Below are 24,529 nucleotides of genomic sequence, written 5' to 3'. Positions count from 1 at the left end.
AAGCATCCAGAGGAAACCCACAGACACGGAGAACGTGCAGACTCTGGTCAGTGACCCAGGCCAGGAATCGAACCCAGGACCCTGGCACTGTGAAGCAACAGTGCTAACAACTGTGTTACCGTGCCACCCCTAGTGACATTTGATGCAAGGACCAGACTTTTTAAAGATACCAGCTTGGTTTCCACTAAAGAACGGATTAATGCAGAGTTGGTCTATTTTATGTAGATAGAACAGGCAGGCATTTCTAGAGTATCAAGGTATGTGGGATCTTTGAGTTTGGGTAAAGATGCACATCTTGGTCAGTACAAAACAGCCATTTATCACAGCAGGATTTTTATATTTAGACATTTACTTCTCAACAAGGATAGTGCAGACCAGTGTATCTCTAACAAACCACAAAAGTGCTGTAGATCTGAAATGAAAACGGTAAATGTTGGAAATACGGAGAACGTCAGGCAGCATATATGTGAAAGAAACAGAATTAACCTTTCAGGCCGATGATCTTTCATCAGAACACAAAGGATCACACCAAGCTGAAACGTTACTTTCCCTCTCCAAAGATGCTGTCAGGCCTGCCAAGTATTTCCAGCACTCTCCATTTTTATTATATCTGTGGTGCTGTATTTAAATAGTTATTTTCTGAAATCTCTCAATTTATATTTACAAACTTTAGCCAGTTGGTACAACGACAATTGCCAGTTTTTAAAAAATGCATTTATTGATCAAATTGACAACATCACAATGTCAGCATGAAGTGGATGCAATGTTTACTGTATAAATTTAAAATTCTGACCACATTAAACATGAACATTATAGCATTATGATACTGACTGTAAGTCAAGCTAGAGTTACAAAAGTTCACTTATACTAAGTCATGTACAAATTAAGTAGCATCATTCCCGTTTGTGCAAAAATTCAGTGACAAAATAAATAGAGGAATCCATTACACCTATGCTCAGGTGGTTAGTTGATATTTAGAAGTGATTGGAAACTGGAGCATGACCAGGTAAAGACTTACAAGGTGGGGCAGAAGAGGAAAAAAAATGTGGGGGGGGGGGGGGGAAGTAAAGATGAAAAAAAGGGTTTCCTCCATTTGCTATGTCTAACAAAAAAATTAATTATGATAGTTACACATAGTCCAGAGAAAAACCTTCCATTGAATTCTGGCAAGAATTTAAACGTATTCTCCAATGTCTATTCTCTTGTCACGGAACTTGTTCCTGGCCTTTGTTCTAGCTTTGCAAATGGCAGCGTTGTAAAAGTGCTGAAAAATAGAGCAAGTGATATTTTCATTACTTAAAAAAAATATAGTTTATGTTTAAAGTCTACCTCGTATGACAAACAATAGGGTTACTTTTGGAAACACAAGTTGGTAATCACCGGATCAGAAAACCTAATAGAACATAGAATGATACAGCGCAGTACAGGCCCTTCGGCCCTCGATGTTGCACCGACATGGAAAAAATCTAAAGGCCATCTAACCTACACTATGCCCTTGTCATCCATATGCTTATCCAATAAATTTTTTAATGCCCTCAATGTTGGCGTGTTCACTACTGTTGCAGGTAGGGCATTCCACGGCCTCACCACTCTTTGCGTAAAAAACCCACCTCGTGTTTCATTTCAATCCAGTCAACTCCATTTTCAAATACAGATTTACTCTGCACTACATTTTCTCCAGTCACATTTTTAATACAATGCCGGTGATCAATTTACGAATGCAATTTTGTGCCTTACCCGTTCAACACGAGAAGTTTTGGTTGCTTTGAGTGTAGCAGCATCAAGCAACAGTGGTGGTCCTAGCTCAAAGACACTGCGCACAAATTCGTTAGCCTGTTTAACAAAGACATCGAAAACATATCAACGACTGTTTGGCTCCCACAAAAACAATCAAGTAATGTTGACCGAACACGTCACTAGGCAACAAGTCATTAGGCAAAAATTTACAATCACCTCATTTACTCAAACAGCTTCACAATGCCATTTATATGCCTGGTGAATATAGTAGAAGACTAGCATCTCAAAACAAAACAATTAATGTTCAAATCATACAAGATAGAGAATCAAGCATTTCAGAAAGATATAATTCTGGGGCATGTATGGAACAAAATAAATTGAGAGCTTTTCCCACCTCGTTACACCATCACCAGCCTAGTGAAGTAACTAAGCAAGCTACTCAGAAGCCTCTGTCAAACAGTCACATTTTTCCCCCTGAAGAAAATGCCACTGGTAGCTTAGCTTCACAAACTCAGTATTAAGGCAATTAGGAAAAGAGAGTCATTGCTTCCAAGAGTAAATTCCACCTTGGTCACAATTTTCTTCCACCCAAAGGTTCATTCAAAGCTATTTTGTAATTAAATCCAATCTTCCCTTCCTCCGCTTCTGATTGTTGGCCACCGATTCCAACTGGAATGCCATCTGCAAGGGCATAATTATGCTAATATCCGCCCACCTTCAAAATAACTCTCAGCTGGTCAACCCTAGTGGATCACACGAATATCACTTGGGTAATAGTAGCTGGCAACTATACTGCATGGACTAGCACCTTTCAGAAGCTGGCAGCTGAAAAAAAAAACCAGGAAAATGTAAAAGCTACACAATAAAAAAAACACTTACTTGACCCTTATCTTTGTAGATTCACTAGGTCCTCTTCACAACTTGTACTTTCCTACCCATCTTTGTCTCATCAGCAAATTTAGTAACAATACCTTTGGTCCCTACATCCAACTAATTTATATAAATTGTAAAAAGCCGAGGCCCCAGCACTGATCCCTGTGGCACACCACTTCACAACCTACCAACTAGGGAGACCCATCTATGCTAGTTTCCCATTAGCTAGCCACTCTATCCATGCCAATGTGTTACCTCCCTATTCCTATATCAGGAGCTTTCATCTTCCCTTTGATGTGCCACTTTCTCAAATATCCTCTGGAAATCTGTGCAGTTTCTCTCGCAGTTCCCATTTATCCACAGAATACGTTATGTATTTAAAACAACTTCAATAAATTTGTTAAGCATCATTTCTTTTTCACAAAAGCACGTTGACTTTGCTAGATTGCCAATTTTTTTTTTGTAAAAAGCATCCTGCTATGATATCTTCACTAATAAGTCTTATAACACCAGGTTAAAGTCCAATCATAAAGTGAATCATTCACCTAAGGAGCAGTGCTCCGAAAGCTAGTGTTTGAAACAAACCTGTTGGACTTTAACCTGGTGTTAAGACTTCTTACTGTGCTCATCCCAGTCCAACGCCGGCATCTCCACATCTGCACTAATAACTTTCCCATGACAAGAGGTTAAGCTAATGTGCCTGTAGTTTCCCATTTTAGAAAGGTGTTACATTTGCTATTTCCAAATCTAGTGCAACCATTCCCAAATTTATGGAAGTTTGGAAAATGAAGACCAGCAAATCAACTCTCAGCAGTCATTTATTTTAGGGCCCCGCGGATAAAGTCCATCACACACGAGTGGTGTGCCACAGGGATCAGTGCCTCAGCTTTTTACAATTAAATCAATGAATTGGGCAAAGGGACCGAAGTACGGTTACAAAATTTTCCCTCAGCCCCACAATTTGCTCAATGCCACTTCCCTTAAATGTCTACAACTGACCCAATTTGCTAGTTCACTTTAAATAACTGCTTTCATGCTCTCAATTGCCCTTAAAGTTTAAAATACTAGCCTTGGACCCATTCTTCTTTCCCTCAAATTGAATGTAAAATGCTTGCTGCTACCTATGGATGGTTCCACCAGGAGGTAATTAATCCTCTTGTTGCACAGTACCACATCTCGTGTTGTCTGTTCTCTGGTCAGCTCTATAATGTTCTGCTCTTAAGAAATTATCCCAAAAATACAGTAGTCCCCCTTTATAACGCGGGTGTTGGGGTCCAAGACAGCCACCCGCGTTGCATCCGAGCCGCGGATATCCACGATGGGGGTTTTAAATTTATTTAAAAATCTATGCTAGCGCTTCCCATTGAGAGTCTACGGGGGGCGGGGGGGAGAGGTTAGACCCCCGTAGACTCACAATGGGAAGCGCTAGCATAATTTTAAAATAAATTTAAAACCCCCATCGTGGATCTAATTAAAAGTGTCAATTTCAGCGGCAGGCTGATTGTTTCAGTGAGAGAGCAGCTTCCCTCTCCGGATCAAAGTGAGCTGGCCACTGAAATTGACACTGCCGGCTGCTCTCTCCCTCCAATCAGAAACATTAAAACTTAAAAGTTGGATTGGAGGGAGAGAGCAGCAGGCAGTGTCAATTTCAGCGGCCGGCTCACTTTGATCCGGAGAGGGAAGCTGCTCTCTCACTGAAACAATCAGCCGGCCGCTGAAATTGACACTGCCCGCTGCTCTCTCCCTCCAATCAGAAACATTAAAACTTAAAAGTTGGATTGGAGGGAGAGAGCAGCCGGCAGTGTCAATTTCAGCGGCCGGCTGATTGTTTCAGTGAGAGAGCAGCTTCCCTCTCCGGGTCAAAGTGATCCGGCCGCTGAAATTGACATAATTGACAGTTGGGGTCCATAAGCCCCCCCCGCGGTATATCGCGAACCGCGGTATTGCGGAGCGCGGTATAACGGGGGACTACTGTACTCAGCTCATCCAAGTTGCCCTTCCTCATCTGATCTTTCCAGGCTATACATCCTCAGGATTATAGTCAAACCTTCCTAGCAAACTCCCATTATCCCTTCCTTTATTCTCAGTCCTATTGTGTAGTTACAATTATGGGGCCTGTACACCACTCACATAAATTACTTCTTGCCTATCATCATCTCTCCTCTCAACCCAAAGTGTTTCCCGAAATGGGTCATCCCTTTAATGTGCTATTGAGTAACAGAGCCACCATACACCCTTTTCCGGCTTCCTTCCCTCCGAATGTCACACACCCTTCAATGTTCAGGTTCCAATTTAAGTCATGTTTCTGTAATGACTATCAGATTGCAATTGCACTCCGTTAAATCGGTTTTGTTTTAACTACTACATGCAGTCAGATAGGATGCCATTCGGCCTACAAGTCTGCACTGACTGAAGATAGAATCATAGAATTTACAGTGCAGGAGGCCATTTGGCCCATCGAGTCTTTCCAAATGTGATCCTTTATCCCCACTATTTAAATTAAAACCTCTCAGCCCAGGCACGGTTCAGGTGAAGACTATCCTGACAGTACAAGCCTCATTTTCCCACAAAGCAGAATCCACTTCTCCCACATCAGTCACAGAGGCATTTATTTCTCGAATCTCATTTACCCTGTGCCAATTTGCACGTCATAATTATTACCTCTGCTTCTTCATTGTGACTATGCTGAACGTCCTTCCTCATCTTGCCCATGCCATCGATGTCTTCGTGGCTCCACATTTGGTGACGCCTTCAGCTGTTTAGGCCCTCAAATTTTCAGAATTCCCTCCTTACACCTTAATTTCCTCTTTCAAGATACTCCTTACAATAATATGCCCATATATTACATTTGGCTAGTGCTTTAGCCCCAGTGGAGGCTCCAGCATCAGGACCATACGGTTTCCTATGACTGCCCCAGAGTATGAACTTTTCCTTTAAGGGGGCAGTGTTTCCCCTCAACAAGGAGAGCCCCAGCTTGCAGAAAGACTCCAGCCTGGGTACAGGTCAGTGAAGACAACCTTAAGGGGAGCGTGATTTGTCATTGTTTTGTAAAATAAATCTTGAATGTTCATTTCTACCATCGTCCATGTATTCTGCTCACCGCGGATTCAGCTTCGCTTATATTATACATCATAAACAGTGGGACATTTTATAACCTCAACAACACTCACCTGTAGATGGAACCGTATACCAGATGCAAGCAATTCCTTGAAGGTTTCATAGGTGCGCTTTTTAACCCAGCTGTCAATATACATGCATTCAGGGCCAAATGTAATAGTTTCAGCGTCAAAGTCGCCCTCCTGTGGAAAGCAGAAAAAACATAGTCAGATGCTTCTGAATCTGGTGTTGTAGTTTAGGGTCTCTTACCTCCCTCCGCCTCCTGCCACAAATTCCCAGGTCCCTTTTAAGATTAGCAACTCCAGGGCAGCATGGTGGCGCAGTGGTAGCACTGCAGCCTCATGGCACCGAGGTCCCAGGTTCGATCCCGGCTCTGGGTCACTGTCCGTGTGGTGTTTGCACATTCTCGCTGTGTTTGCGTGGGTTTCGCCCCCACAACAGAAAGATGTGCAGGGTAGGTGGATTGAACATGCTAAAAAAGATTAGCAACTCCAGCAATTCAGTGCCTGCTAAAAACTTTCCTTCTGCTCTTGTAAGACAAGTTTAAACTGCCAATGCTTTTGACCTAATTATAAATTCACTTTATGTTACTCACCCAAGGGACAGGGAGGGGGAAGTGTTAGATTTCTTGGCTGAACAGTCACTCTGGTTTCCTCAGGAAATCTCAGGTGAGTTTCAAATATGTTCAGAAGTAAACATACCAATGTGCAGGGTTGAAGGGGTGGGGGCACGCAAAGGGAAAATGGTTAAAAAATTACAGCTTAGCTATGACAGTCGTGTGACCGTTCCTCCCATTTCAAAAACTAAGCAGTTTGCCAGTATGTACTCAATCCAATTAGGAGCAAACAAGTTTCAGTTCACAGAACCAATGATGCTCAAAAAAGGAGCAAAATTTTAAAGCAGCCATTAAATAAGCCCCAATTCACTCAAGCACAAATCAAATAGGAAAATAAGCACTTGCAAGCAGAAAATTATCCAACATTTCATTCTCACAAATCAATGTTCAATGGATGTTTGGATTCAAGTCAAACAGTAAAACTTCCTGCAACCTCAATTATTCCCACTAGAAATATCATGCAGTTAAATTAAACATTTCAAAAAAACATTGGACAAGCAAATAGATGACTTGATAAGAATAAAGACAACTATTTAATTGGAACATCAGGCGTAACTCTAGTAATTTCCAATAAAATCCATCCAGAATATTTTGTCAAACTGTCAATACAGAATAAAAATTAAGAAACTCTGGAATCATTTTCTTGTATGCACACACAAATGAATATTCAAAATAAACGCCAATACATTGCTCATGTGCAAGTTGCTGGGAAACTGCATTAGGACCAAAGTGAACAGAGCAAACAGCTGCATCTCCTTATATCGATACAGGATTTCTGACATGGGTTAGCAGCAGAGCCTTGGAAAAGAAAACAATGCAGGGAGAGTTCAATGTCAAATCAGATACAGAAAGGAGCAAGAGAAAGGGAAAAGAGTTTACAAAAATGAAAACCTGAAGGAAGAAGACTCCACATTTGTATTATTTATTTTCAGTGCCAAGAGTGTCTTGGTGGAGGGATCAATGGCCAGGGGGCACAGGGACAGGAGGTTTAGAGGGGGATGCGAGGAAATACTTCACTCAGAGGGTCTGGAGCTCACTGCCTGAAAAAGGCGGTGGAGGCAGAGACCCTCGTAAGAATTCAGAAATAGTATTTAGATGTGTACATGCAATGCCAAGGCATGCAAGGCTATGTGTCATGAGCTGGAAAAAGGAATTTGAATACTTAGGTGGTTGTTTTTGACCGGTGCAGATGTGATGCGCCTTTTCTATGCTGTCGTAGACCTCTTACGATTCAGTCTGTTCGTTAGTAATCAAGGCTTATGTCTTTTTAAAAAAAAACAAGGGGCATCTGAAATGGTCAAGACTTTCCTTTCTGTGGAGAGTTTAGTTCATAATTACTGCACAAATACAGAAACGTCACACTGTCCAATGCACAGTGAGGTGCTATTTCCAGAAAATAATGGGCAGTGTAGGACAACATTTTGATAGGCGTTTGAACATTCACCTGCCCGTCTCCTAGTTGCAGAAATAAATAGCCAGCCGTTGGCCTTCTACTTTAACAAAACATTTCAGTTCTAATAGTACCCAACACAAACATTCCAGCTTGTGACAATCATGATGCAGCCATCTTGCTATGCAATCCCAAAGAAAGAGATCAAAAACTCCCTTATTCCTTTTTCTGCCCAGACTTTCTGCCCATTGAGTACAGGAACCCTTGATGGCCAAGGGTGGAACAGGCCATCATGGATTGATAGTCAGATAAAAGATAGAGACAATACAATTTTCAATTCCACCAAAAATCTATAAAGACTGTAGCTTAGTAGATTTATCAGGATCAAGACCGTTAAATACAAAACAAGGCATCAGATATATCTGGGCAGAACTCCAAAAACTGGCATCAGCAAGAAGAGTTCATGAATGTCAAAAGATGCACTACATTTTGGTTAACAGTGACAAAAGCTGCTTATATTTTCAGAAAAGCTCGTCAGGTCTAGTTAGCTTTCAAGCAGTACACAGAGCATATGAAGTATTGCTATTAACATAGCCATAACCACATATGCAAGAAACATTTGAGAGCAATTATTTAAAAAAACACTGCACAAACAAAATGCCTCAAGACAGGATGGGCAATACAAGAGGTTGCTTTGCAGTAGTCAGGATTACGGAATGCACTCCAAAAAAAAAAACCTGGAATTACCCAAGTGACAAAAATGGAATTTCCTCTAGACTCCTGGAAGCCTCCACTGCCAATGTATGTTTCAGGAGCTGTTAAAAGCACTCTGTGGGTCCTCTAACTGCTCACCAGTTACAGAACAGTCAACTGAAGGAAAGGAACAGGAGGCTGCAAGACCAGAAAATTCAACCCAAATACAATCTAATGGACCCGCAGCAGAGCTTTCAACCTACCAACGATGGTGATAAAATGAAGGTCCCATGTTAAATAGAACAATACCTCTACAGTCTTCAATACATCTCTAAATACAGAGCGCTGTTTCTTCCGGTCCGTCTTAGCTCTATATTTGTTACCATCGGTAGCCAAACTCTTCAGCTTTCCACATAGAATATCCATATCTTCATATTCAAAATCCTGTAAGAAAGAGGTGTAACCTTTATTTGCCGTGTAAATTTTCTCTGCATAGATGTATCTAATTATCTTTTGAAAGAATTATTGGATCTTTTAGCATTATGCCACAAGCTACATTGATCCAGAAGGATAAGTGTGCATACAAAACAGGGGTTCCATTAACAGCTATGCATCCCATCATTAAGTTTATTGTCATAATACGTTGCAACGAAGATTACAGATGAGAGAGCCAGTTTCTAATGAATACGGAGTGCTTCAATCTTGCAAAGTTCAATATGGTTCACTCGTTTTTATACTCATACTGCCTTCTGCAGCAACACACACACCTAAATGTGCGGCTTGTACAAGTTATGCAATTTAAGTCTTCCAATATCATTCAGGTCAGTTGCAATTCTCAGGGGTTTGCACATTCCACTTCAATTTTCACCCTCCCCCAAGGCATGAGCTCCTTACTAGCATAAAGCTCGAGAGTGCAGCTTCTGTTTTAGTACCTTGCCCAGGTTACCATTATTCCTTTAACTTGACAGCAAATATTAGCGAGTAATTTGCTGGTATGGCTACCACAAACAAGACAAAGCCAGTCCCCATCCATACATCAAAGAGAGGAAACAAATCACTTGTCACTCACCCGCTTTCTTCCTGCCCCACCCAGCCCACGTAGTGACTAAAGCAGAACACTGAAGCCAGCTATGCATAGTGCTGCCACTTGTCAAGAGTAAACATTTAACCATAAACCAGGTGCTGTCTTACTCCGTACAATTCAACTATTAACTTTGTATAAATTGAAATATTTAAATTATAACCTGGCCACACATCCCAGTTTTGCAGTATCGTCATTACATTGAAAGATTTATGGCACAAAATTCAATCACATTATGATCCCTGCTACCTTGGGGTGCCTTCACTATGGAGGCCATCATTAATCTCATTGCACAATACTAGGTCCAGTACAGCCGGTTCTCTGATTGGCCCCAGAATAAGCTGTTCAAAAAAAAAATCCCAAAAATTCTATGAACTCTCATCAACACAACCTCTGCCATTTGCTTTTTCCAGTGTACATACTTTTTGTTCCCATCATCTTTTTTTTTTTTACACCCATGCAGTTACAATTCAGGGGGCCTGTACACCACTCCAAGTGATTCATTGAAAACTAAATCTATTACAGACAACCTGACACAACGTGCTCAAGCCCAATGCAAATTCTTTGTTGGCTTGTAAAAAGAGAGCAAACGCACTAGGAAGCCTCCCTGCCAAGATATTAGCCTGGTCTCTGCTGAGGTGCAACCCATCTCATACATGCCCCATGCTACCCATAATTTGGTTAGAATGCCCAGAAATTTAAACCCTCAGCCCTGCACCATCAGTCACACATTATTATAGAAACTCTACAATGCTAAAGGAGGCCATTCAGCCCATCGAGTCTTCACTGACCCCACCTCGGCCCACTCCCTGGTCTGATCTCCGTAGCCACACATGACCCTGCACATCCCTGGACACCAAGGGATATTTTATCATGGCCAATCCACATAACCTGCACACCTTTGGACCATGGGAGGAAACTGGAGCATCCAGATCAGCAGCCCTAACCTCCTAATTTTCTTTATCAAATGGGATCCAACACATTCTGTATTAGCAAAAAATAAAATTTACAAATTCTCCAAAGTGCAGAAGCAGGCAAGATTTACAACGCCGATACCAGAATGGAGGGGCAATAACGATCAAGACAGATTTGGGTTCTTTCCTGTGCGGGGTGGCATTATGTATGATTTTAATAAGTGTAGATGTTGAATATTTTTACTTTACCTTCTTTGAGATACAGATACAAGATAAATCACTCAAATGAATCCAGAAAATGTTTAACTAAAGTTGCTGCAATTGGCATAGATGGTTCTATTTCAGTCTCACAATATTCTCACTCATTTTCTTTATGTCCCCGCTTTTACCAAATTGAACAGATGTCAAATGAATGAAAGGCAAAAAAAAAAATTTTTTTAAAACTTACATCGCACATATCTCTAGCCAACTCAAATAGAAGCGCCATGGTCTCTCCAGCTGCAATTCTCATGTTCACATCACCACAAGAAAGAAGACTGGGAAGTTTGGTCAAATGGCTGGAATATAATTCAATTGGGAAGCATTACAATTTGTATAAATATTAATTGTTCTCATTACATATCCTTTTAATTTGTATATACTAAAGACAATTCAGTCATGCTTATTTATAAAACATTGGCACTTGTTCCCCCCGCCCAAAAAAAGTTAGATGTAGTTTTGAATTTATACAACTGTTAGTTAAAATATAAATTAAGGAAAATTGGTTGAATGTTAATTGTACATCTGATTCAATCCTACATCAGGAATGAATAATTGTGACAATTCTAAAAGGCTATTACCAGCATGCAAAAGATAAAATCTAGAATCAAAGTAATTGATATTAGCACGGTAGCATTGTGGATAACACATCGCTTCACAGCTCCAGGGTCCCAGGTTCGATTCCGGCTAGGGTCACTGTCTGTGCGGAGTCTGCACGTTCGCCCCACGTGTGCATGGGTTTCCTCCGGGTGCTCCGGTTTCCTCCCACAGTCCAAAGATGTGCAGGTTAGGTGGATTAGCCATGATAAATTGCCCTTAGTGTCCAAAATTGCCCTTAGTGTTGGGTGGGGGTGTTAACCTTGGGTAGGGTGCTCTTTCCAGGAGACAGTGCAAACTCGATGGGCCGAATGGCCTCCTTCTGCACTGTAAATTCTATGAAAATTCTATATTCGTAGCTGGCTGATTTTAAACTGTTGTCAAATGGAAGGAAAGATTCTCTACACAGCATTAATTAATCTAGGGTACACAGAACAAAAGATTTGCTTACTTTATCCAGGTAATGAATCATTAAACTACTGCATTTGAATGAACATACGTTTGAAATATTTTCTTCATTAATGAGGGTGGACAAATGGTTAGCAGCAACGTCCATGCTACCAAAGTGCTGATGCCCAGAGTTGTAGTAGTGTGGGTGTTGTTAAAACAATCTGTCTGATCCTCCTTTTGATAGGATGTGGTGAAGACACTTTCAAGGTAGGTCATTGTTAAATGCAGATCCTGTTGGCAATCAATTTGATCCTGTAAGTTTCTGGTATGGCTCTTTAAAAGGATCTACTTTATATCCATCCATTTAGTGAAATATATTTATACTCACCTCAATATCATCAGCTGCAACGTAGCAGCAAACTGCCAAACTGGTAGCACACTTGAAGAAAAGAAAAAAAAAAGTGCAAGTTAATAAGAATGGGCAACTTACTACAGGGGGCAGTTGAAGCAATAAGCATAGATGCAATGAAGAGGATCTAGAAAGACATGCAAGAACAAAGTCTACTTACAGCTCTCCGTGTCTGTACACTGACTGATTCATCAGTAAGGATGGTCTTGAAAATGGGTCTCAAACCTTTGAAGACCTCTTCGCTTTCGATGCTAGATCCCAGCTGAATGCAAAGAAGAGAGGCAACGTGGGCAGCAATACATTGTTCTTCACTTTTTCCTTTGTGATAAAAAAAGATGGTTAATTATTTGTACCTACTCAGCAGTACAAATAGCTGAGCTTCCTGGTTACCAAGTTAACTGTAGTTTTAATAGGTATATCAGCTAATGCCATTAGCCAAATGGTTACAGAAGCATGTTACACAATAAATGAGCAACTAAACTGACAAGACCGACGATTTTATGCCCAAGTTGTAAACAATATTGTTAACTGAGCTTTTGAAAAATCAAAGGCAACTTTGATTTCTTTAAATATTACCTGGCTTGAGAAAAATTACAAATCTCTGTAAAAATTACCTTTTTTGAGACAGCGTTCAATACTGTCTGTTAAGGTCACTCTTCTTTCCAGGATAAAGTCATAAAGGATTTTAGAAGAGAAGGCAGACTTTAGTCCTTCTAGAGCAGACAATCTGACCTTTGCACTGTTAAAGCAATTGTACAGTTTAGTGAAGAACATGGAGTTCTACAAGATCCACATGAAAGTTTTGAAACATTAATACACAGTGGTTAGGGATACAATTATAGCATTAAGCTCAATGGGCATGTTGTTCCCTATGAGAAAGTCAACTGTGGCATAGGTAGCCTAACTGACCCTGGAAGGAATAATAAGCATCAGACTCCATATATGGAAACGGCCGAGAATCCAAAACTTCCAAGCTACTGCAGTGGTTTAGCACACTGGGCTAAATAGCTGGCTTGTAATGCAGAACAAGGCAACAGCACGGGTCCAATTCCTGTACCAGCCTCTCCGAACAGGCCTTGGAATGTGGTGACTAGGGGCTTTTCACAGTAACTTCAATGAAGCCTACTTGTGACAATAAGCTATTATTAATAATAATTAATTATTATTAATAATTGAATGCTTAGTTGGAGGGGAAAAAAAAAGTGTGGAGGTTTGGAGCAATAGCACACTTCAATCTCAACTCCTCATTGACAGTTACAACTGATATTTAACTCACTGCAAAGAATGAGGCTCGAGTGTGAGTCCTACCATCACTTACTGAAGCTATAATCCAAATGGCAAACCAATTACTGGATACAAAACTATTATATTGGTTTCTACCAATAACAAACATTGCTCAAGCACGGAGACTTAAATTCCAAATTATACAAGGCTTTGAGTTCACCTTTTATCAAGAGTGCTGTCAATAAATCCTCTCAGTTTATATTCGTAATCCTCTTGGCTTGCTTCTTCATCAACATCTTCAATCGCTGGAAGAAAGATTGCTTTTATGTTAGACAGCAAGGTGCCATTTTGGTCATTAAAATGAAGTATGCATATGGTAGTTTGTAGTCAAATTCGATCAGCAGAATTGACAGGAGTGTAAATTAGATTACCCTTTTACTGCCAATATCTTCACATTGTCAAATTCGACACATACTCCCAGGAGGCTCAAGGTTAAACAAAGTTAGTGCTAACTGGGGAGACTCAAAGATGCAAAATGCACACATGCTTCACCATTCCTCGATTGCAGTTCAAAGCTAATAAACTGGATGGCTGCAATTTCCTGTGGAATGCATGTGCAATTAAATGAGAAATAAAATTAAATGAGGTGCAGGGACTGGAGATGGGGAAATAAATAGCAATACAAGATGTGGAAACTATATCTGGATGCCCAGAAGGAATTTAACTGCACTTGCAGTTACCCAAGTCAAAGGCTTACGATCAAGAACCAGAACAGAAGAACCGGTGATCTTTAAAAAGAAGAAATTATACAGGCCAAGTACTTTCCAAAAAGAGGGAACCAAAACAACATTATTTCCTTGTTTGCCATAACTAATTCCTCAGACAGAGAACCAACACACTTTACTGTTTTCTTCTTAGATGTTCGAAAACATATTTTTATTGTACTAGCTCACACTAACTTCACCCTCATTTTGAGTCTGTTGGGAAAATCTGCCCAACCTTTTGACCTCCCAACAATTGTCATATAATTATACACATTTCCTTTCAATTTGATACTATCCATCTTATTTAGCCAAGGGGATGCATCTTTTGTTCTTTGCCAGGTTTCCCAGTTCACTTTAGCCACCTGTACCTAAAATAGGTGCAATTACCTTGATTCGGTTCAAAACACTCGCCTTTGACCTACACTTCTCACTTTCAAACTGAACATGAATCAGGTTATGGTCGCAGTCACCTAGAGACTATTTTACAACAAGGTTATTGATTAATCCTGTCTAATTGCACATTACTAGGTTTGGAATAGCTTGCTCCCTGCTTGGCACTAAAATCTACTGTTCTAGGAAATTGGTCCAAATATACTATGAACTCATTTCCCAGGCAATCTTTGCCAATGCCGTGCACCCAATCTACACGTAGATCAAAAACTCCCATGAATATTGCAGTGCCTTTCTTATACACCACATTCACTTCTTCCAATATACTCAGCCCTACAGTGTAGCTACTGTTGGGGAGGGGGGGGGGGGGCTATAAATACCCCCAAAAGTGACCATTTAACTTTCTAGTTCTTATCTGCACCCAAACTGGTTCTACGTAGTGTTATTTTTAGCCTTTACTGCACCAATGGCACCAACAGAGCTACCCCACCACCTTTTCCGAGCTTCCCGTCATTTCAGAAACATATCCTTGAGGTCCCAGGTTTGCTCACCTTATAACTATTTCACTGTAATGGCTATCATATCATATTATTTACTTCTCGCTGTGCTAATAATTTATCCATTGTTATGTGTTGCCACATTTAAATACAAATGTCTTGGTGGTGGTGGGGGGGGGGGGGGGGAAAGAAAGAGAAAGAGTGTGTCCCGTGGGCAGGGCAATTAGTTGGAGTGTCCTGTGCAGGGCTCAGTTTGAGTGTTTACATTCAAGTTAAAAGTGGTTTCTTTTTTTTCCCCCAAAAGTAACTACCGGTGTAAAACCGGCAGAAGAATCCAAAGTTTGCGATTTAAAATCATTGACGGATGTTCCCAGTGAAGCACGATTGTCCAGGGAAAGTCAGTGCTCAGAGACAATTGCCAGGTAAACCTTTACCTGAGAAGGTAGAGAATGCTGCCCCCGCCCCCAAACAAAATCCAACAATGGGAAGCAAGGAAGTCACATCAATTACAGTACCTTGGTGGAGAGCTTTGCAAACCACAAATCCAAGTTACTTGCTTCTCAAAAGAATCCTCTGCCTCCTAATTGCCTATTATTCATGCTTGTATTCCCAAAGTTTTTGGAAAGAAATTCATCTAATTTGCATTTAAATACTCACTGCGATTCAGACTCTCCCAAGGCAGTCTATTCCACAGATCAAACACTTGCTCAATTATAGTGTTCATACATTAGCTCAGAATCTTATCTACTTCAAGCATAAGCCATGTTACCTGCCCTAGAAAATATTGTGCATCAAGACCGGCAGTTCCAGTCGCAGACACGTATATCATGATCAATAAAGGGTTATTACAGCAGATCAGAACAGGAGGAACACGCAAGAGTTTTTCTTTGATCAATTACTCTACCTTCATCAGCCAAGCTGGTTGAATCACTAAAGCTGCTGCAGTGGCTCATTGTTTCAATGGAAGCATCCTCATCACTGAAAGGCTGCACTGCTCGGTTCTGTCTACCTGCAAGCGGTGGGAAAAAAAAAATAGTTCAACGTCCAAAGATTGACAATCCGCTTCAGCATGTACTCCAGAATGCATATCCACTAATATTCATATATAATTTAAAGAATTGTGGTCAGCAATCTTTGTAACTTGACAAAATGTTACCAAAATGAAATTCCATAGTGTAGATCTGAACCAGATTACTAGATTTGCTATTTTCTAAAAAAGAAAATTGGGGTTGGAAGCATTGCCCTAGAGATGGTGGTAAGCCATCTTGAACTGTTGCAGTCTACCTAATGTAGATACACCAAGTGGGGGTAGGAATGGAACTAAAGTTTTGACCCAGTGACAATATCTTTCCAAGTTAGGATGGTACGTCACTTGGAGAGCAACACATAGGCGATGGCGTTTGCATCTGCCTACTTTCTACATGGCAGAGGTCGAACGTTTGGAAGGAGCTGTTAAAGGAGCCTTAAATCATACACGTCAACCTGATTCCTCCCGAGTCAACAAGTATGAAATAATGAAACTTTAATTCCTGCAAACTAGCATTTCCTGACCAAACAGAAAAACCTCTTCATCCAGCTTAGTCAGTACCTGGCTACCCGGACGTTAAGTAGCCAGAAACAGTAGTCATGACTGGTTAAGGATAAAGATAAAGTTTTGGAAAATAATTGCTCCTCCAAAGGGTTCCCTCAAAATTGCTCTAATCAGCAAGATTGGGAAATTGAGTCCGATGTTATTCCTACATCCGATTCGAAGTTAAATTGGTATCTGAATTCTGATAGAACCCTTGCCTCGATTAGAATGTGGAATCCAAATTCAATCCAGAATGAGCACACAATCCAAGTTGACATGTCACTGTAATACCAAGGAAATGCTGCATTGTTGAAAAAAAATTAAGTGCACCCCACCCTCCACTTTTAATGTTCAAGTGGATATAAACTATTGTGGCAACATTTGATTAGGAGTGTTTTCAATCCGCCAACCAACATCTGTTAGTCAAGAGGAAATTTGAATTTAAAGTGTAGCCACCTGGGGTGGCCACGTCCCGATTCAAAATGGACACTCGCAAGGAGTGCAGGGAAAATTGGACAACACCAGGAGAACACAAGCAGGTGCAAGATTACCTGTGTATTAAGATTTGCAGAACCCAGACAGAACTGAAACCAATAGCCATTAACATGTTAATGAGCTATCTCCAGGGACAAAAAGAAACATTAAAACAACTGAGACCAAGCCAGACTCCCCGGCGCCAGTGGGAGCCAAGACAAAGGCAGGCCAACAACCACCTTGCCGTTGAATCTGGACGTGGCATTACATCTTTTTCGGTTCTCCGATGCTTAATTTGACTGAACCACTGGTTTATAATAAGGCTCATCATTGCTTCTATACTCATGCCTCTAATTATAATGCGCATTTTAAACACTCGCTCAACCTGCTCTGCTTCTTTCAAAAGATGTGCACAAATGATCACAGGTCTATAATAATCTTTATTGTCACAAGTATGCTTACTGCAATGAAGGTACTGTGAAAAGCCCCTAGTTGTCACATTTAGACGCCTGTTCGGGTACACAGAGGGAGAATTCAGAATGTTCAAATTACCTAACAGCACATCTTTCGGGACTTGTGGAAGAAAACCAGAGCACCCGGAGGAAACCCACACAGACAGTGACCCAAGCCAGGAATTGAACCTGGGACCCTGGTGCTGTGAAGCCATAGTGCTAACCACAATGCTAGATGGTATGGTTAACATTCGAGTACTATTATTTTTGGTATCAGTGAATATCCAACACTGGTTGAGATGAGTCCCACATGTCAAAGAATGCTATCCTCAAACTTGATAGCACACAACAGCAACCGTGCACACAAAAGTAAGCCCAAGATGGGAGGATTTGCCTTTACTCACTTTACTCTCATGTCGAAAATATTTATTGCCAAATAACAGGATCAAAATTCAGAATGCATCAAAAAGTATATATTTCCAACACAGCCACTTAATGGCATAATGCCTAGGTTCCTACATTCTGCACAACCTGCTTGGCAAAATTCTGACCATTACAACCTTCAATGCATTACAATTTTTTTTAAATATAAAAAGGCCAAGTCCTGTAAAACACAATCCAAGAAAGTAGCAAAAATTAAAATACTTGCATCATCTTTCACAAGGCCTGTTCAGGGGAGAGCCAACATTGCAGGAACAATTCCAGCAAAATTATGGAGTCACAACTTAAAAGCTAGCTGCACAATATTTGCAAGTGCTAGCACACATTATTGTACAATACGTTCTGTTCAGGTTACATTACATGACAATTTAATAATCAACAGGTGGTTATTTACATTTCAAATAAGTTATTTTCCATGCAACCACAATTCTAGATCAAGTTAACATTTGTGCCAAACCCAAATATCTCCTAAAAAATGTAAAAGCATGGGTCTATTCCCTTATCTCTATAAACAGCAAAAGTAAGCTGCCAGATGCTTACTGATTCTTGCCAACTAATTTACTTTAGTGCAGCAAGCATTTTCTATAGCCTGCATTTTGAGACAAGGAATTAAATGAGGGTAATCAACACCATCGTCCTTTCACATATTTGCCTACATAATCTGCAGGGTTACAATAAACCATTACAGTCCAATAAATGCTGATTGGCCTTGAAAAGTCACTAATAAGGCCAGCATTTATTGCCCATCCCACTATTAATGGCAAGCTGCCAAGCTTAAACTATGATATAGAGAGGCAGTTGTGTAGTCACTAGACCAGAAAACTGGATTGCCAGCCTTGCGAATAGTGCCCTGGGTGATAGGCAAATATCAAACGCTTTTGAAGAGGAGGTTATGCTTAATGTAAATCATGATTCCTTCGGAGGGGCTGGAGGTGGAGGTGGTGATGGACACAGAAGGCTTTGGGTGGAGTGGGGGTGTCTGGTGGAGCAGTTCGAGTGAGTGTAATCTGTCCGGCTACTATACAAGGCGCCAGTCATGAGTGTGTGAACTGAGTTTGGGTAACTTTGGGCCGTGTCATGGGACGAGGCAGGGGTACCCGCTCTTCCCGTTGTTCTTCACCTTGGCGATAGAGCCGTTGGCAATGGCACTTAATGCATCATGGGTCTCATTGGGTGCAGACGACCTGTGGCTGTATATTTTGGACCAGTTGGTCAGTATCAGAGGCAAAAAGAATTTGGCTGGTTCTCAGGATACAAGCGGAATATGGAGAGGAGTGAATGTTCCTCATATTGAGACTAGAGGGCAGGAAAGGAGGTTAGGGGAATTGCTGTTTAGGATGGTGGGGGTGAGTTTTAGATATGGGTATCCAGGTGGTGTGGGGCTGGGCAAGCTGAACCTGGCTTGCTTGGTGGAGCAGATGAAAGTGGATTTCAAGAGGTGGGATGGTATAGGCAGCAAAAATTACAGTGCTGCCAAGATTTCTGTTCCAGAACCTCGCAATCATCGTCCCCAATCATTTTCAAGAGGGTCATTGCGCTGATCTCTGGGTCTGTGTGGACGGAGAAGACCCCACAGGTTAAGAGGGCTTGGACTGGGGACGAGGGGGGCTGACACTGTCGAATACACTGAATTACTACTGGGCAGCAAATATCACTGCCGTTAGGAAATGGGTTGGGAGGGAGGGGTCAGATGGAGGCGGCATGGAGACTACCTCCAACATTCTCACCAGCCATATATTCCAACATTCTCAATGCCAATGGTGTGGGGGCAGCAGTTGGGGCCAGAGGATGCCTCGATGTGGGCCCCAATCTGCGATAAAGACAGGTTTGCGCCAGAGGGGCTGGATGTGACGTAGAAGGTGGCGGCAGGCAGGGATTGAGCTATTTGGCAATCCGTTTATTGGGGGCAAATTTGGAAGAACACCGCGTGTTGCCCAGGACGAATTGCTGTAGGTGCCATCCATTCCTAATCTGTAGCTCCTGAGGTTGTAGGAACTAATAGGCAATGGTGTCCAATGTCTACAAGGAGTTGATAAGAGCCACGGCAGGGGGACATCAAGCACAAGCGGGAGCTGAGAGGGGAGGTCAGGGTAGAGACATCGGCAGAGGCCTTGTGGAGCATGAACGTGTCCTTGTGTGTGAGGCTAAGCCTCATACAGATCAAAGTGGTATATAGGACACATGACGATGGTGAGGATGAGTAGGTTCTTTGAGGGTGGAGAGGATAGGCATGGGCAGTGTGCAGGAGGGCCCGCAAATCAGGGGCACATGTCTTGGGCATGTCCAAGATGGAGGGGGCTCTGGCTAGGGTTTGCAGACATGTCAAGGGTGTGGAGGTGGTCCCAAAGTGGCAATATTTGGGGTATCAAGGGAGATAGCCCAAATAGGGGCAGATGTTTTGGCCTTTGCCTCCGATAGTCTAGAGACAGATCTTGCAGGTGGCGGATCTCTGTGCAGCCAAATGCAGGTGTGGATGAGCGACCTGGCAGCATTCCCGAGGGTGGAGAAGGCTCCATTTGTCTCAAGGGGCCCCACCGGATGGGTTTACCCGGAGATGGAAGTCATTTGATTTCTTTAAAGGAGGTTTGAGAGGTCAGCAAGGGGTGATGGGGGTGCCATTAGGGGAGCCATTGTCGATTGTTCAATTCCCAGCGTGGGTCACTGTCTGTGTAGAGTTTGCACGTTCTCCCCGTGTCTGTGTGGGTTTCCTCCGGGTGCTCCAGTTTCCTCACACAAGTCCTGAAAGTAGTGTTTGGTAGGTGGATTGCACATTCACAGCAACTTCATTGCAGTGTTGATGGGAGCTTTCTTGTGACACTAATAAAAATTATTATTGTTTATTGGGTGTTCTTCTGGTACACCCAATGTGCTGTTATGAAGTAAGCACTAGGAATTTGACCCAGTGGCAGTGAACCAACATCGATAAAGTTCCAACTGAAGATGGGGTGTGGTGGGGGTAAAACTTGTAGGCAGTGGAATAACCATGCATCTGCTGCTAGTGTCTTTTCAGGTGGAGTTCACATCAAAGCAGCCTTAGTGAGTAGCTACACTGCAACATGTCGATGGCACAGGTGCTGCCACTTTCATTGGTTGTGGAGAGAGTGAATGTCGAAGGTCGTGATCTTATCGAGTCTGCACCAACCTTCTGAAAGGAGAACCCACCCCATTTTCCCATCCTTTGCCTGCAACCCTACTCAACCTATACATCCCTGGACACTAAGCAGCAATTTTAGTGGCCATTCCACCGTCTTTGGACAATGAAGAAACCCACAGACAAGCGCAAACTCCAGTGCCCCAAGGTTTGAATTGAACCCGGATCCCTGGCACTGAGGCAGCAGTGCTAACCATTGCACCACCCCTGACATCGAGATGGAGACAGATTAATGAAGATGGATGGCCTCAGAGGACCCCTGTTGTGGTGTCCTAGGACTAAGATGCCAGAATTCCTTTGTGATGGTTATGATTCCAACCAACAGACAGCCCCTCCCAATTCCTAATGACTCCAATTTTGCCACACTTGGTCAAATGTTGCCTTGATGTCAGGGGAATTCACACACCTTTTCAGTTTTTTGTCCAGAGCTGTAGCGAGATCAGGAGTTGAGTGGCCCACCTGGAAGCCAAACTGAACAGTGGGAAAGTTATTGCTGAGAAAGTACAGTCAGGTAGCACCGTTGACAACCACTTCCATCACTTTGCTGGTGATTGAAAGTACACGGACAGCAGGAACAGCATGAACTGGCCGGGGTGGATTTGCCCTGCTTTTTTAGTTTGTCCCAATACAGGAACACTTGTTCTTCAGGCTTGCTTTCATTGTTGTCCGATTAACACATACTGCTATCTTACCTTTTATGCCACTATTGTCACTTATTCAGTCCTGAATGCCACCATTAACACCCTCTTTATCTTGTGCCCATGTCATTTGTCAATCACCCTTTAGCTCAGCCATAACCCCGACTTCTGCATCACCTCCTCCAACCATATAATTAATTACATTCCTATTCAGTTCTGTTCAAGAGCCATATAGATTCAAAACATGAACATTCTCCACGATTTAGGGCAGCACGGTAGCATGGTGGTTAGCATAAATGCTTCAGAGCTCCAGGGTCCCAGATTCGGTTCCCGGCTGGGTCACTGTCTGTGCAGAGTCTGCCCATCCTCCGTGTGTGCGTGGGTTTCCTCCCACAGTCCAAAGATGTGCGGGTTAGGTGGATTGGCTATGCTAAATTGCCCGTAGTGTCCTAAAAAGTAAGGTTAAGGGGGGGGGGGGGGGGGGGGGGGTTGTTGGGTTACGGGTATAGGGTGGATACGTGGGTTTGAGTAGGGTGATCGTTGCTCGGCACAACATCGAGGGCCGAAGGGCCTGTTCTGTGCTGTACTGTTCTATGATAATGCCAAACCTGCTGAGCTTTTCCAGTTTCAGCATCCACAGTATTGTGCTTCAATTTTAATAAAACTCCACTGCTGTTTTGAGATCTTCCACACCCTAGTTATTGGCTGTGCCTCACTTTGGGCTGAAGTCCCACATCTGGTGCAGGAAATGTAAACATTCAAACTAGTGCAGTGCTGCCAATCCAGAGGTCTCATTTCAGATGAGATGTCAAACCAGGTCACCATTTTGAATGATTGTATAAGATACTTTGGCACCACTTCCTCAAGCAGAAAATGATCCACCCCGCCAGTCAGTAACTCTTATTCAATTAAAGATTCCCAATTCTCTGCCATGCTCAGTGCAGTTTGTGGGGCCCTCGCATTCTTTCAAAATGTACTAAAATTGACAGTGAAACACTGGGTGGCCATGGTGCTGAACAAAGAAAACTTGCACTAATTCATTATCCATTAAAAATGTAACTTTTAAACCAGAAGTTGATATTGGAGCCGTATTGGCACCACTACTGTACAGCATTTCAGACCGAATAACCTGCTGGGAGCCAGAGAAGACGCATGTCAATCTAATCATCTCCAGGGCAGCACAGTGCTCAGCATTGCTGTCTCAGAGCACCAAGAACCCAGTTTCAATCCCGGCCCCAGTGAGTGTGGAGTTTACACATGCTCTCAGTGTCCACGTGGGCCTAGCCCCCACAACTCAAAAGATGCGCAGGCTAGATGGATTGACTGCACTACGTTGCCCCTTAATTCAAAAAAGAATTGAGTACTCCAAAATGTGTGTTTTTTTTTTAAAAAACGAAGCATCTCCAGCACCCTTGAAAGTGGAGGGGGAAAACAATGGTTAGCGCCAGGGACCCGGCCTCGATTCCAGCCTCCGGTAAATGCCTGTGTAGAGTTTGCAGTCTCCCCTCGTCTCCGGTTTCCTCCGGGTGCTCCGACTTCCTCCCACAGTCCAAAGACGCTACTGCCTCACGGCACTGAGGTCTCAGGTTCGATGCCGGCTCTGGGTCACTGTCCGTGTGGAGTTTGCACATTCTCCCCATGTTTGCGTGAGCTGCACCACCCACAACCCAAAGATATGCAGGGTAGGTGGATTGGCCACGCTAAATTGCCCCTTAACTGGAAAAAATGAATTGGGTACTCTAAATTTATTTTAAAAATAAGAACATTTAGAACTCGGCCAGTAGTGGTTGTTGAGGGAGAAATTGTACAGCTATTTGGCTGCAGTGTAGTTCACCCGTACTCTCATGAGAGACCAGACGAAGATCCTTGGAGTTAAAAACTAGTCTTTATTTACAAGCTATAGCGTGGGCTCTTGGCGTTCCAATTAGGGCACCAAAAAGCCCAGATTTAATCATTTGTTACCAGTTATTGATGTCCAATCATGACAATCGATTAAGGTTGCATCATGCATAGTAAATGAGAATAATCAACCAATCACAATTGCCCAATGTCCAAAAGGGTTAGGGTCACTGGGATAGGGTGAAGGCGTGCACTGAAGTGGGGTGCTGGTCCAGACTCGACGGGCCGAATGGGCGCCTCACGCACTGCAGATATTCTGTGGGTGCTGGGCATTCCCCCCGGTGTTGGGGAAGGACGGCGCGCTCGGGATACCGGGGCCGCTGCCCGCCCGCCACCCGTGGCCTTCCCCAGAAGGAGCGCCCCAGGGAGGCGGTGGCCGGCTGGAGCCGGCCGGCTTAGGCGCCCGCAACACCCGCCGGGAGATGTAGTCCCGCCGCGCCCTCTGCCTCGCTCACGGCCACTGGCCGCCGGCGCGCCGCGGACTACAACTCCCAGAGTGCAGCCCCGGCGCCGCGCATGCTCAGTGCCCCCTGCCCGCCCATCCCCCCCCCCCCCCCCTGACTCCCCGCGCGCGCGGGGGCTCTCCTTACCTCCGCCGCCTCCCTTGTTGTTCCGCTTCTTGGATCTCGGCATTTTCCCGTCTCCCGCTCTCTCCGGGGCTGGGGGATGGGAGGGCGGGTGTGTGCTGACCGACCCGGCCGCGGATCACCCAATATCACCCTCCGTTCGACGATCAGCCGATTGAGGAACACTTTTTACTGTAGCGTCTCTGAGGAACCAGGTGGGAATCACCAAACGGCAATAAGAAGTAATAAATAATCCCGATGAATGGTGACGAACTCAGACGACTCATTTTACCTCCGCATTGACCAGAGTCAGCGTCAGACTGCCCGCCGCGCCGCCTTTATATGGGCGCTGTGACGCACGGCGGCGTGACGGCAATGCGTCATGGGG

At 43.1% G+C, this 24,529-nt stretch overlaps 1 protein-coding gene across 1 annotated transcript; it reads right to left on the bottom strand.

The window, feature by feature from the left end:
• Positions 1-692: 692 nt before the first annotated feature.
• On the bottom strand, positions 693-24,469 carry ifrd1 (interferon-related developmental regulator 1). Its single transcript, XM_038780594.1, has 12 exons — positions 24,166-24,469; positions 15,855-15,959; positions 13,520-13,604; positions 12,690-12,814; positions 12,236-12,393; positions 12,055-12,105; positions 11,776-11,957; positions 10,870-10,978; positions 8,736-8,870; positions 5,781-5,909; positions 1,738-1,833; positions 693-1,264 (listed from the first exon to the last, which is right to left on the bottom strand). Exons 1-12 carry the CDS (start codon positions 24,206-24,208, stop codon positions 1,175-1,177), a joined length of 1,308 nt encoding a protein of 435 aa, XP_038636522.1. The 5' UTR covers positions 24,209-24,469; the 3' UTR covers positions 693-1,174.
• Between the last annotated feature and the right edge of the window lie 60 nt (positions 24,470-24,529).

This window comes from Scyliorhinus canicula, chromosome 20 (assembly GCF_902713615.1).
Source record: "Scyliorhinus canicula chromosome 20, sScyCan1.1, whole genome shotgun sequence".
In the NCBI taxonomy this organism is placed as follows: domain Eukaryota; kingdom Metazoa; phylum Chordata; class Chondrichthyes; order Carcharhiniformes; family Scyliorhinidae; genus Scyliorhinus; species Scyliorhinus canicula.
This window is presented reverse-complemented; position numbering and strand designations above follow the sequence as displayed.

What these genes read in the sequence shown, in the direction of transcription:
- ifrd1 (XM_038780594.1), bottom strand. Translation starts at nt 24,208, where the DNA reads ATGCCGAGATCCAAGAAGCGGAACAACAAGGGAGGCGGCGGAG. An exon ending in GACAGCACTCTTGATAAAAG is followed by an intron (nt 12,815 to 13,519) that starts GTGAACTCAAAG and finishes TTGCTTTAACAG; the next exon opens with TGCAAAGGTCAGATTGTCTG. An exon ending in ATGAAGAAAATATTTCAAAC is followed by an intron (nt 10,979 to 11,775) that starts GTATGTTCATTC and finishes ATTATATTCCAG; the next exon opens with CCATTTGACCAAACTTCCCA.